A 12219-nucleotide genomic window follows, 5' to 3' on the forward strand; every position below is an offset into this window, starting at 1 on the left:
CAATGCCAGAACAAGCTTACGAGTTACGAACACACAAATTTGATCAGGATCGGACGATTGGACACTTAAAAAGAGATCTTTCGTGCTTCCCGGAAATTCACCGGAGAACAGAATGTGGGGTTTAAAAAAAGGTGTCGATATGTAGGGAACACGTGGCGCTTACGTTCTGCTTACTACTGCACTTTATCAAATTAACAAAACGTAGCTCCTATCGTTAAACAGATATTGTACTGATTATGCTAATGAGTATATGTATTTGGCTATTATGTATGGGATTGGGTATAGTATATGCTTATGAATCTTATTCTCAATAACGACGGGCGCTCGAGGCTGCTACGCTGTTATGGACTGGTTGGAAGGATGGCCCATATAAAGCAGTTGGATCTTACTATACTGCGCTATTCCAGTATTCCTTTTTTGCACTCGCTCGTCCGTTTCCCAAAAAGACGTCCTACTGGTTAGTATTAAGTACATATATCTTGCTGTGAATATTATTTGTCTTCAGTTCCAGCGATTCCAGTTGGTGTGTCTGTATGTTTTTTACAGGCTCACGATCCATGACACCGGAAGCGACGGGACGCCTCCTGGCTGCCCTCACCAGCTTGAGAGACGTCGCTGTCCTCATTCCCGGCGTCATTTCCGAAACTGTGCTGTCCGCCCTCCACGTCTGCTCCCAGCTGGATACGTTGTTGCTCTTTGACACCCGGCCCCTCACGGACATCCCTGCCCTGACCCAGTCAGAGGTGGCAGCCGTCAGCAGGTCAGTCGGCCGGACGGCGACGGCGGGTATTAGGTGTATCTGGATAGACCGCAATAACATCAGCGATAACCTTATCCGTTGGAGGTATACATAGGAGTACGGGCACATGGACGTTGAAAATGAAAACGATCACGTCACAGAAGAATATGCATCCACTGACAGATAATATGCTGGAGATTAATAAATGCATGGATGCAAACAGACAGACGGACAGACGGACGGGCAGATTTGTTAGCTAGACTGCATCGTTCTTCATCCTAATGCTACGTAATAACAATAGCAATAGGTATCTAAAACAACTTCGATTCCAAGTATGTAGTACTGTCATTCCAGAGGTGTGAACTCTTTTTAATCAGGCTATGAAAGGATATTGACGACCGTTTTATGCAATTTTACCAAAACTACTCGTCGGAGAGACGAGCGAAGTATTTGCGCTGTTGCTCCCTGTGCAATGTTTCACCCACAATGGGAGAAGGCGACACAAAAGATTGTGTCCGTAGTTAGACCGTGGTCACTTCTAGTGGTTATTGTAGACTGGTTGGAACAATATTTCCCTGTCCGTTATTTAGTTCAATGACGCTAAGTATAGAGTAGTAAACACACATACCTATGGACAGTGCATGAACAATGCACACGTACATAACAATTCAGTACAAGGCCAAGGCAATAAATATCCCGGCAGTTGCTGGAGTATTTCGCCACCCACCGTTTGCTGGGGGGGGGGGGGGGGGGCGTTAAACGCCTCCAGCCGATAACTCGAGAACCAATAGGCGCAGCGAAACGCACGAGGTGGCGAACGAAAGAACGCGACGAGACGCTTCAGATGAGAGCTTTAAAGTTGAATTTTGAGGTCACAGGTCGGGTCAAGGTCAGGTCAAACACCTGAAATCGGGCTTTCAGTAGCATGGACTTCAGGACTTCGCAATGGGCGCCTCTCGTCATAAACTCTGTCAAAACGGTGCACAATCCTTCATATAAGGCCTACAAGAGTGTCAGCTCCATGTAGGGGTCAGTCAAGCATAGGTCAGGGTCAAGGTCAGGTCAACCGGGTAGGCACATATCCCCGAAAATCAAAACTGATATTCGCAGCCTGTGACACATGTTTTATTGGTAATTTTGGGCGTAGAACACGATGGTGACATTCATGTTATCATATGTGTACGTGTTTGGCTCAAAAAGTTCAATTTAACCCTATTAGTGGCAGGGGGGGGGGGGGTTGTTTTCATCCACCCCTCAGGTTTTTCGGGAATATCTCCGAAACCGCTGAAGCTAGATGCTGAAATTTTCTGACTTTTCCTAAAACTAAATTGGGCACATTCCCTGAAAATTTCAAGTTCATAACTTTACCAGGGACGGCTCCAGAGCACTGGGAATTGGGGGGTCCTATTCGTGAAGCGAGTCATTTGGGCGAAGATCACGATGCTGCACCAGTTTTACGAACAGTGAATGAAAGGTATCATGTGATAACATATACAGTTATTGTGCATCCTCTTTTGACACGTTTTTGCTATAATAGGCGGATCCAGGCGTCCAAAAAGGGGGGTTATGTTTTACCTCCCAACATAGGTGCCCTGACACCGCCTATGCATGACCAATACAATTGTAGTCGTTCTCTCATAAGAAAATTGTAACATAACAAGACCATTACCACCCTTTTTAGAAACAGTACCAACAAAAACCTTATTTACTATGCTTTTTGTGTACCCCCAATCTCAATGAGCTGTATCCGCCTATGATTTTTGAAAATGCATATTTTTAGGATCCATGTGAATTCCTAGTTCATTCTCTATCGATCGGCAAAAGTTGCGTTAAGATTGGTTCAGAAACCTGGCCGTGATAAACAGTCTAAAATGTATCTGCAATTTGCCCGTTTTTACCCCCCTCTACCCCCCCTATTGACATTTTTTAATTTTATTTTTTAGAAATGTAGATCACGTTGAGCGAAATCGAATGCCGTTTGAATTTTGAGAATCGGCCCGTTAGATCTCGAGATATCAAGGGGGGTCGTAAACAGCCCCCCTGCCACTAATAGGGGTAGCCAGGAGCCTGCCACTAATAGGGTTAAGAAATGCATGTATCATGGTCGTGAAGTAGTCACGAGAAATTGCCAAGATTCAGTTCAAGTTTTTGGAAAATTCGGAACGATAATCAATAATCGAAGATAGCCATTTGATTGGTCATGGTATTGGCAGTCTAATGGCGTTTACGGCATGTCTGTATGTCTGTTCTGTGATTTTATATGATTTTTTGAACATATGCCGTTTTTGGTCGAAAACTCAGAAATCATGACGTCACTAAAACCTCGATATCTCAAAAACTTTCCTACCGATTTTTTTTTAGACTTTGTCACAATAAACTTCAATCAATTTCCTACAGGTACCCAAATTTTGGCGCGCCTGCGGCGCGCCGTTTTTATGCTATGGCCCAGCGAAAAAAGTGGGGGCGTTTAACGCCCCCCCCCCAGCAACTCGCGGGATATAATACCAACGGGAGCGTTGAAGGGTAAATAAGCATATGGACAAAACATGGGCTGAGCTGGTTTCTATAACGTTTGCCATTTTAAGCGCATGATACACCGGAAGTCAACTCCACTGGAATTGAAGGCACAGCATATCAGTACGGCCCATAGACTCACCAGTGTGTGATCTCGTTGGCCTGAGCACTGCAATATAATATTCATTTATGTCTAAGTGACTGGAATGGTCAAAGTTAAACCTACAGAGATTGCATGGAATATCATATGGCTCACAGCATCGTGTGAAGCATCCATAGCGCTCTACTGCATCAGACTGGGAACTTGAGATAGCCGGAGGCACATTTTATATTATGAACAACATTGGCAATGTACACCTTTTTTCAATCCGAATCGGCATCCGTTCATTCAAATACGGCAGCGGGCACCTTATCTCGACAGGCACTCTAACAACTCGACACTGGAGCACGCATCTCGACACGAATCACTGATTTAGACTAGCATCTGTTGATATTCGACCAGGGTCACTGAACAACGGCAGGGGCATTTATTATCGACAAAGGGCATTCCGTTTTGTCATATTGCATTTTACGTCGGCAGCTTGCAGCCAAGCTAGACAGTGGTCAATTTATCTCATCAGTGAATTTAGCAACTCTTATCTTTTCGGAAAGGCATTTTAAGAATATGTGTTAAAATGTTCCACGGTACAGTAAAGAGAGAGACCCTCAATACGGGCGCTTCGTTGCTAAGTAACAACACCTTTTTCAATCCGAATCGGCAACCGTTGATCCGAATACGGCAACGGGCACTTAACACCTTTTTTCAATCCGAATCGGCATCCGTTCATTCAATTACGGCAGCGGGCACCTTATCTCGACAGGCACTCCAACAACTCGACACTGGAGCACGCATTTCGACACGTTTCACGGATTTAGACTAGCATCTGTTGATATTCAACCAGGCTCATTGAACAACGGCAGGGGCATTTAATATCGACAAAGGGCATTCTGTTTTGTCATATTGCATTTTACGTCGGCAGCTTGCAGCCAAGCTAGACAATGGTCAATTTATCTCATCAGTGAATTAAGCAACTCTTATCTTTTTGGAAAGGCATGAATGTGCGTTAAAATGTACCACGGTACTGTAAAGAGACACTCAATATGGGCGCTTGGTTGCTAAGTAACCACACCTTTTTCAATCCGAATCGGCAACCGTTCATTGGAATACGGCAACGGGCACCTAATTTCGTCAGTCGCTCTGGAACCTTAACACCGGTTCGTCCCTAACATCACACGCCTCCGGCACACAAGCTGACCTCATGCTAGGTCATCATCCTTGCGCCATTCTGTGACAATGCGGAAGCACTGGCGAATCCAAAGGGCGACGGGGGTCATTCGGGGCCACGCTCCTGGCGAATCCAAAGGTTGACAAAGGTGATTCGCGGCCTCGCTCCTCTCAACGCATCTAAAGCTGATAATGTTTTAGCGGTATTCTTGGATGAAAAACAAAAATATTGATTTTTTCATTTGTGTCGATCTGTCGACACATTGTGAGTGGCGCTGACCGCCAGCGCGGATGGTTCAGGTCTGCCGAGATGGGAATGGGCGTGTCACCCTAGAGAGGCAACAATGTTTGCAGGACGGCGGTGTGGTCAGTCATGGTCAACTGTATCTCTGGAGTCTGGACAAAAAAAAACTGCCCTCTGGAAAGGTGGAAACCCTGCGGGCTGACCCATCGATCGCTTTGGCTGCTTATCCGTAGCGAGACAGTTTTATACCGGCGCCTTGTCAGCCGCCGCAGCTCACCGGTCCCTGGTAGACTCACCCCAAATGCTTCCTCCGCATTATCCTCTCATTTCACGACTCTGACATGGCTTGCTAGCCTATACTCACCCTCCATCCACAGAAAAAAAAACATTTAGACCTTAAAACCACGGTCTGGCGTATTTTGTGTTCCATTAATGCAAGGGAAGTCTAAGAAAAGGAAAATGCTAAAAATTCTAGTGGTAAGCATTGGAAACGCATCAATGTACAAAATGTGGTTTAAAATTTGCTTGATTTTGCTTGTTATAACGCCAACGAAACTGAATGACCATTGCCATTGTAAAATGAAATTGGCCTTTTTCCAATGCCCGATGTCACAGTCCTATGCCGTGTGCCAAAATCCATTGGCCAGTGTCAAAACCACGCTCAGTGTCGAAATTAAATGCCCCATGTCGAGTCTTTGCATTATGCCGAGTTTGAAGCGTGGCTTGTCGAAAGCGCACTCAAGCTGACGTTCCTAATGCAGATCTGCCGAAACTAACTGACCGAATGCCGATTCGGATTGAAAAAAGGTGTAATTTCGTCAGTCACTCTGGAACCTTAACCCGCGCCCCGTAGGGGGGGCCGAAACGGCCCCCCTGTCCTTTTCGGTCGATATCTCCTAAACGGCTGGAGATATCGCCACTAAACTTTCAGGACCCCTACGGGGATCAATTTTACACATTGTGACTAAAAATTTTTCCAGAGGCTATGATAGGTTGGCCACAAATGACGTCAGAGTGACGTCATGTTCTGTCATTTTCGACCGAAAAAAGACCTTCGCGAGAAGACCTGTCAGGACTACAGCTTTGAAGATACAGAAAAATGATCGAAACATAAAAGGTGTAGAATTGACAGGGCTACAAAACTGCTATCTCGAACTTTTGATATTTTTGAGTTTTGACCCCCAAAAATCAAAAAAGCATTTTTTTGGATATATTCGCCAAAAAATCCAGAAAGTTTTTTGAGTTTCGAAAAAACCGGAATATATGTGATAGTGCCTACCGTCTTCTATCTACATACCAAATTTCAGATCGATACCTCGTTTTTTGGCCAAGTTATAGCGAAAAAAACTGTTCAAAAATGATGACGTCAAATTTTCAAACTCAATTTTTGGCAATTCTAGAACTCGTAGAGCAAAACGAAGACCACCATTAGACTCCCCGTGACGAGCTGCATCGAATCGATACCCATTTTATGCAAAAATATCAACTTTGAAATTTGACCTAATTTGACCTGACCTTGACCTGACCTTCACAAAAACGTGACCTAGGCTGGCCCCAAAGGCTGCTTAACCCACATAATCGCATTTGTCATGTAAAATGGACCATAAAACATGTATCACACGACACATTCATATTGTGACCCCCGGTGACCTGACCTCGCTGTGACCTGACCTGGTATCAGTGACCTCAGATAGCAAAGTATGTGTTTGACGAACAATGTACCATCGATGTTTTTCAATAAATTACCAATCTACTCGCTTTCACAGCACATTTCTTGAATTGCCTGTGAACGGTGAAAATCTGACCTTTGACCTGACCTGTGACGTCATCGGTTTGACCTAGGTCAATGAAATTTGGTCACAAGGTAGTTCCCGGGTGGGGCTATCGAACATTGTTTGAATTTTGAAAATCGGCCGGTAACTTTCCGAGATCTTAGGGGGGGGGGGCCGAAACGCCCCCCCCCTACGGGTGGTAGGATCCGCCGGCAGCCCTACGCGGGTTAACACCAGTTCGTCCCTAACATCACCCGCTTCCGGCACACAAGCTGACCTCATGCCAGGTCACCATCCTTGCGTCACTCTGTGACAATGTGGAGGCACTGGCGATTCCAAAGGGCGACGGGGGTCATTCGGGGCCTCGCTCCTGGCGAATCCAAAGGTTGACGGGGGTCATTCGGGCCTCGCTCCTTTCAACGCATCTAAAGTTGACAATATTTTAGCCGTATTTCTTGCATGAAAAACAAAAATATTGATTTTTTCATTTGTGTCGATCTGTCGACACATTGTGAGTGGCGCTGACCGCCAGCGCGGATGGTTCAGGTCTGCCGAGATGGGAATGGGCGTGTCACCGGAGAGCGGCAACAATGTTTGCAGGACGGCGGTGTGGTCAGTCATGATCAACTGTATTTCTGGACAAAAAAAAAAACTGCCCTCTGGAGAGGTGGAAACCCTACGGGCTGACCCATCGATCGCTTTGGCTGGATATCCGTAGCGGGACAGTTTTATACCGGCGCCTTGTCAGCCGCCGCAGCTCACCGGTCACTGGTAGACTCACCCAAATGCTTCCTCCGCATGATCCTCTCACCTCACGACTCTGACATGGCTTGCTAGCCTACACCTTTTTTCAATCCGAATCGGCATCCGTTCATTCAAATATGGCAGCGGGTACTTTATCTCGACAGGCACTCCAACAACTCGACACTGGAGCACGCATTTCGACACGTTTCACGGATTTAGACTAGCATCTGTTGATATTCGACCATGGGGTCATTGAACAACAGCAGGGGCATTTGATATCGACAAAAGGCATTCTGTTTTATCATATTGCATTTTGCGTCGGCAGCTTGCAGCCGAGCTAGACAATGGTCAATTTATCTCATCAGTGAATTAAGCAGCTCTTATCTTTTTGGAAAGACATTTTAAGAATGTGCGTTAAAATGTACCACGGTACTGTAAAGATGTACTCAATATGGGCGCTTGGTTGCTAAGTAACCACACCTTTTTCAATCCGAATCGGCAACCGTTCATTCGAATACGGCAACGGGCACCTAATTTCGTCAGTCGCTCTGGAACACCGGTTCGTCCCTAACATCAACCGCTTCCGGCACACAAGCTGACCTCATTCGAGGTCACCATCCTTGCGTCACTCTGTGACAATGTGGAAGCACTGGCGAATCCAAAGGGCGACGGGGGTCATTCGGGGCCACGCTCCAGGCGAATCCAAAGGTTGACGGGGGTCATTGGGGGCCTCGCTCCTTTCAACGCATCTAAAGTTGACAATATTTTAGCCGTATTTCTTGCATGAAAAACAAAAATATTGATTTTTTCATTTGTGTCGATCTGTCGACACATTGTGAGTGGCGCTGACCGCCAGCGCGGATGGTTCATGGGCGTGTCACCGGAGAGCGGCAACAATGTTTGCAGGACGGCGGTGTGGTTAGTCATGGTCAACTGTATTTCTGGACAAAAAAAAACTGCCCTCTGGAAAGGTGGAAACCCTACGGGCTGACCCATCGATCGCTTTGGCTGCATATCCGTAGCGAGACAGTTTTATACCGGCGCCTTGTCAGCCGCCGCAGCTCACCGGCCACTGGTACTCACCCAAATGCTTCCTCCGCATGATCCTCTCACCTCACGACTCTGACATAGCTTGCTACATAGCCTACTCACCCTCCATTCACAGAAGAAAAAAAAACGTTTAGACCTTAAAACCACGGCCTTGGCGTATTTTGTTTTCCATTAATCCAAGGGAAGTCTAACAAAAGGAAAATGCCATAAATTCAAGTGGTAAGCATTGGAAACACATCAATATACAAAATGTGGTATGAAATTTGCTTGATTTTGCTTGTTATAACGGCAACGAAATTGAATGACCATTGCCATTGTAAAATGAAATTTGCCTTTTTGCAATGCCCGATGTCACAGTCCTATGCCGTGTGCCGAAATCCATTGGCCAGTGATAAGAGTTTGGAAACGTATTTCTGTATTAATCACTACATGCTGCACAACACCAGCGAACACCTCCCGCGCCCCCACGCGACCCCCGCTCCATCCGCGTCCCTTTTCAAGGTAAGTCTACCCGACCGTATATGTGGCACACTGTGACGTCACTGGTATCCTTCGCGCTCCTTACATCCCTCTATCCTTAAAACAATTGACAGGAGCGCTGGGACACATACACTCACACGTAACGCCTATTGCGTGTCACCTTTCGACCAAAGCGACTCGTCTTAGGAAGAAATCCTAGGCTATCATGCTCGTCCTCCGGTTCCTCCATCTTGTCCGGCGCTGAGTGTCCAGCATCTGCTTCTGCCGGATCATGCGTCTCCTCGGCGACACTTCGCTCGTCGACGTCTTCCGCCTCGCTCTCTCCGAAGGTCACTTCACCCTCACCAGCGGAGATCGACCCCGGCTCTTCTTCCGTGTCTGGTTCATCTTCAGGGTCACCCGTATAGTCTCCTTTCCAGCCCTTCAGATGTGCCCCATGGACTCTGTACTGCGCGCCTCTCCGTAGGATGATGTAGTCCGGGCGTTCTCCTTTCAGTACCTCATATGGTCCCTCCCAGAGAGGTTGTAGCTTTTGCCTGCGTCGTTGTTTCTTCATCATTACGAAACTTCCTTCAGCGAATCCGTCTCCCCTCGGCTCTTCCGTTCGACCACGCACCCCCTTCTTGATGTTTTCCAGCGCCTCCTTCGTCTTCTTCTGGACGCCCGAGCGCAAGTCCTTGTCGTACTCAGCATACGTCTTCACGACGTCTGGTACAGGAGCACCTTGCACTTCGTGCACTACGGCTCCCGCTGGCGTGCTTCCGTACACCAGCTCATGCGGTGCATACCCCGTACTGGTGTGCACTGATGTGTTGAACGCCGATGCCGCCCATGGCAACATCTCGTCCCACTCCTTCGTCTCCGCGTACGACCGGAGCAGGTCGCACAGGGTCGCGTTGTAGCGCTCCGTCTGGCCATTCCCCTGCGGGTGATACGCAGTCGTGCGCAGCTTGTTTATCTGCAGCAGTTCGCACAGGGACCGCATCAGGTCGCACTCAAAGTTCTTCCCTTGGTCCGTCAGGATCTCTCGACTGTTTGGGAAACGTCTGAACACCTTTGACACCTTCCTTGCGACCGTCCTTGCAGTTACATCCTTCAGAGCAAACAGCTCGACCCACTTGGTGAATAGGTCCGTCACTACGAGGACATACCTGTTGCCGCGATCCGTTCTCGGCAGAGGACCTAGTATGTCGGCACCCCACTGCGTCCCCGGTTGTCCCAAAACAGGAACGGTTCCGATTCCCTCTTGCTGCTTCGCCCGGTGGATCTTGCTCTTTGCACAGACCAGGCAGTTCCCGATCCAGCTTCTGACATCCTTCTTGACGTCAAACCAGTAGTAGTGCGCGGTTATCCTTGCCAAGGTGCGTCGCACCCCCATGTGTCCCGCTCCAGGATGATCATGGGCGAGCTTGAGTACCGTTCTCCGGAGTCGAGTCGGTACCACGATCTGCTTTTCTTCTCCGTTCCTGGAGGATCTCCAGATGACTCCATCTTCCACCGTCAGATTTCCTCTGTCCTTCTGGTAGAACTTCAACTCCGGATCGTCTGTGTTCCACCGACCTCCAGTCAGCAATCCGTCCCGAACGACCTTCAAACGCTGGTCGGTTTCCACGGCTTCTGCCACGTCCGTTTCCGTCACCGCGACCCGTCGCGCCGGCTTCCGCGACAGTGCGTCTGCATGTGGGATGTCCTTCCCAGGGCGATACTCTATCTCGAAGTCGTAGTCTCCCAGCAGAAGCAACTTCTCCTTCAGGTTCTCTTCAGCATTGCACTTGTCTCTGATGTACGTCAGGGGCTGGTGATCCGTGACCACCTGAAACTTGGCGCCCTTCAAGAAGTAGGCGAACTTCTTGATGCCGAAGATCACGCCGTTTATCTCTCGCTCCGTCGTGCTTTTCTTGGCTTCTGATGGCGTCCATCGCTTTGACGCGAACGCGACCGGCCTTCCCCCGTTCTCGAGAACTGCTCCGCATCCCAGTTCACTTGCGTCACATGTCAGGACGAACCTTTGGTTTGGGTCGGCTTCCGCCAAGGTCCGAGGTGACGACAGCTCTTCCTTCAGTCTGTTGAACGCCACCCTCTGAGCCTTCTCCCACTTGAAGGTTCTCTCTTTCCGCAGCAGGTCAGTGAGCGGTGCCGCGATCGCACTGAAGTTCGGGACAAACATGCGATAAAAAGCACACAGGCCCAGGAACTGACGCAGCTCTGTCACGTTTTCAGGCTCTGGCCAGCTCTTGATGTCCCCCGTCTTGTCTTCCAGTGCACTCACTGCATCGTGGGCCACTCTGTGCCCCAAGCAGACGATGCTCTTCTGCGCGAACTCGCACTTGTCTAGGCGAAGCTTGAGCCCAGCGGCTTCCAACCGCTTCAACACTTCGTGGACCTGCTTCATGTGCAGTCCTTCGTCGTCTTCCTTTGTGAAGATGCAGATGTCGTCTACATACGCCGTTACGAAGTCTAGACCCTCCAAGATCTCATCCAGAATACGCCGGAACACCTGTCCGCTCGTGCAGAGGCCAAATGGAAGAACGTTCCACTCCCACAGTCTGCCTCCAACTGCAAACGCCGTCTTGTGCTTCGTCTCCGGATCTAGAGACACGTTGTGGTAGGCACTCTTTACGTCCAGGTGACTAAAAATCTTGCCACCCCTCAGCTTCAACAGGACGTCACCCAAGGCTGGCATTGGGTAATGGGTATGCCTCCTTCGAGACCTGCTTGTTCAACTTCGAGTAGTCGCAGCAGATTCTCAGCTCGTTCCCTCCTTTCTTCACGACCACCACTGGGCTCGCGTACTCCGACGAGCTCTTGCAGATGGTTCCTCGTGCTTCCATTTCAGAAAGCTGGCGGTCTACCTCTTCCTGGTAGTGCAGGGGAATCTTGTATGGCTTTGATACGACTGGCGGACCATTCGTGCGCACCTTATACTGGAAGTTCTTCACCCGCCCGATATCCTCACCATCTCTAGCAAACAGCGACGGATACTGATCCAGGACGGCTTCTGGAACTCTCTCCACCGTGACCTGCATCTCACCACACTGAATAGATGCCTTCAGCTCCTTCAGCGTGTCAAGCCCAATCAGCACGTCATCTGTCAGGTCTTTAGCCACGACAAACATGGTGGCTTTCTCTGGTCCATCGTTCACCGCCATCTCCACCCACGCACAGCCTCTTGTGGCGAGCTCCGACCCGTCGGCTGTGGTGAGCGACGGAATCACCGCCTTTGACAGTTCTAGCCCTAGTTGACTGACCATCTTGTCGTTCATCAGGTTAACCCGCGCCCAGCTGGGGGTCCTGGATTTCCACGCCCTGCTGGGGGGGTGTTTGAACACCCCCCCCCCTTGTAACTCGGCTCCTGGGCCACGTAGCGATACGCGGAAGGCGGCGTTCGAAAGAGCGTAAAAAATAATGACGA

The 12219-nt window shown here is 48.8% G+C and overlaps 1 protein-coding gene across 2 annotated transcripts in view; it reads left to right on the forward strand.

Annotated features, from left to right (window-relative positions):
* The window catches only part of LOC122392580, a 47374-nt gene that overhangs the window by 27798 nt on the left and 7357 nt on the right, over positions 1-12219 (forward strand). For both annotated transcript variants that reach the window (XM_043387625.1, XM_043387626.1), the window contains exon 7: positions 547-760. In XM_043387625.1, the coding sequence (XP_043243560.1) occupies positions 547-760 (214 nt within the window). The remainder of the gene's footprint in view (positions 1-546; positions 761-12219) is intronic.

The sequence above is a fragment of the Amphibalanus amphitrite genome, unplaced genomic scaffold, assembly GCF_019059575.1.
Source record: "Amphibalanus amphitrite isolate SeventyFive unplaced genomic scaffold, NRLGWU_Aamphi_draft 000492F_arrow, whole genome shotgun sequence".
In the NCBI taxonomy this organism is placed as follows: Eukaryota; Metazoa; Arthropoda; class Thecostraca; order Balanomorpha; family Balanidae; genus Amphibalanus; species Amphibalanus amphitrite.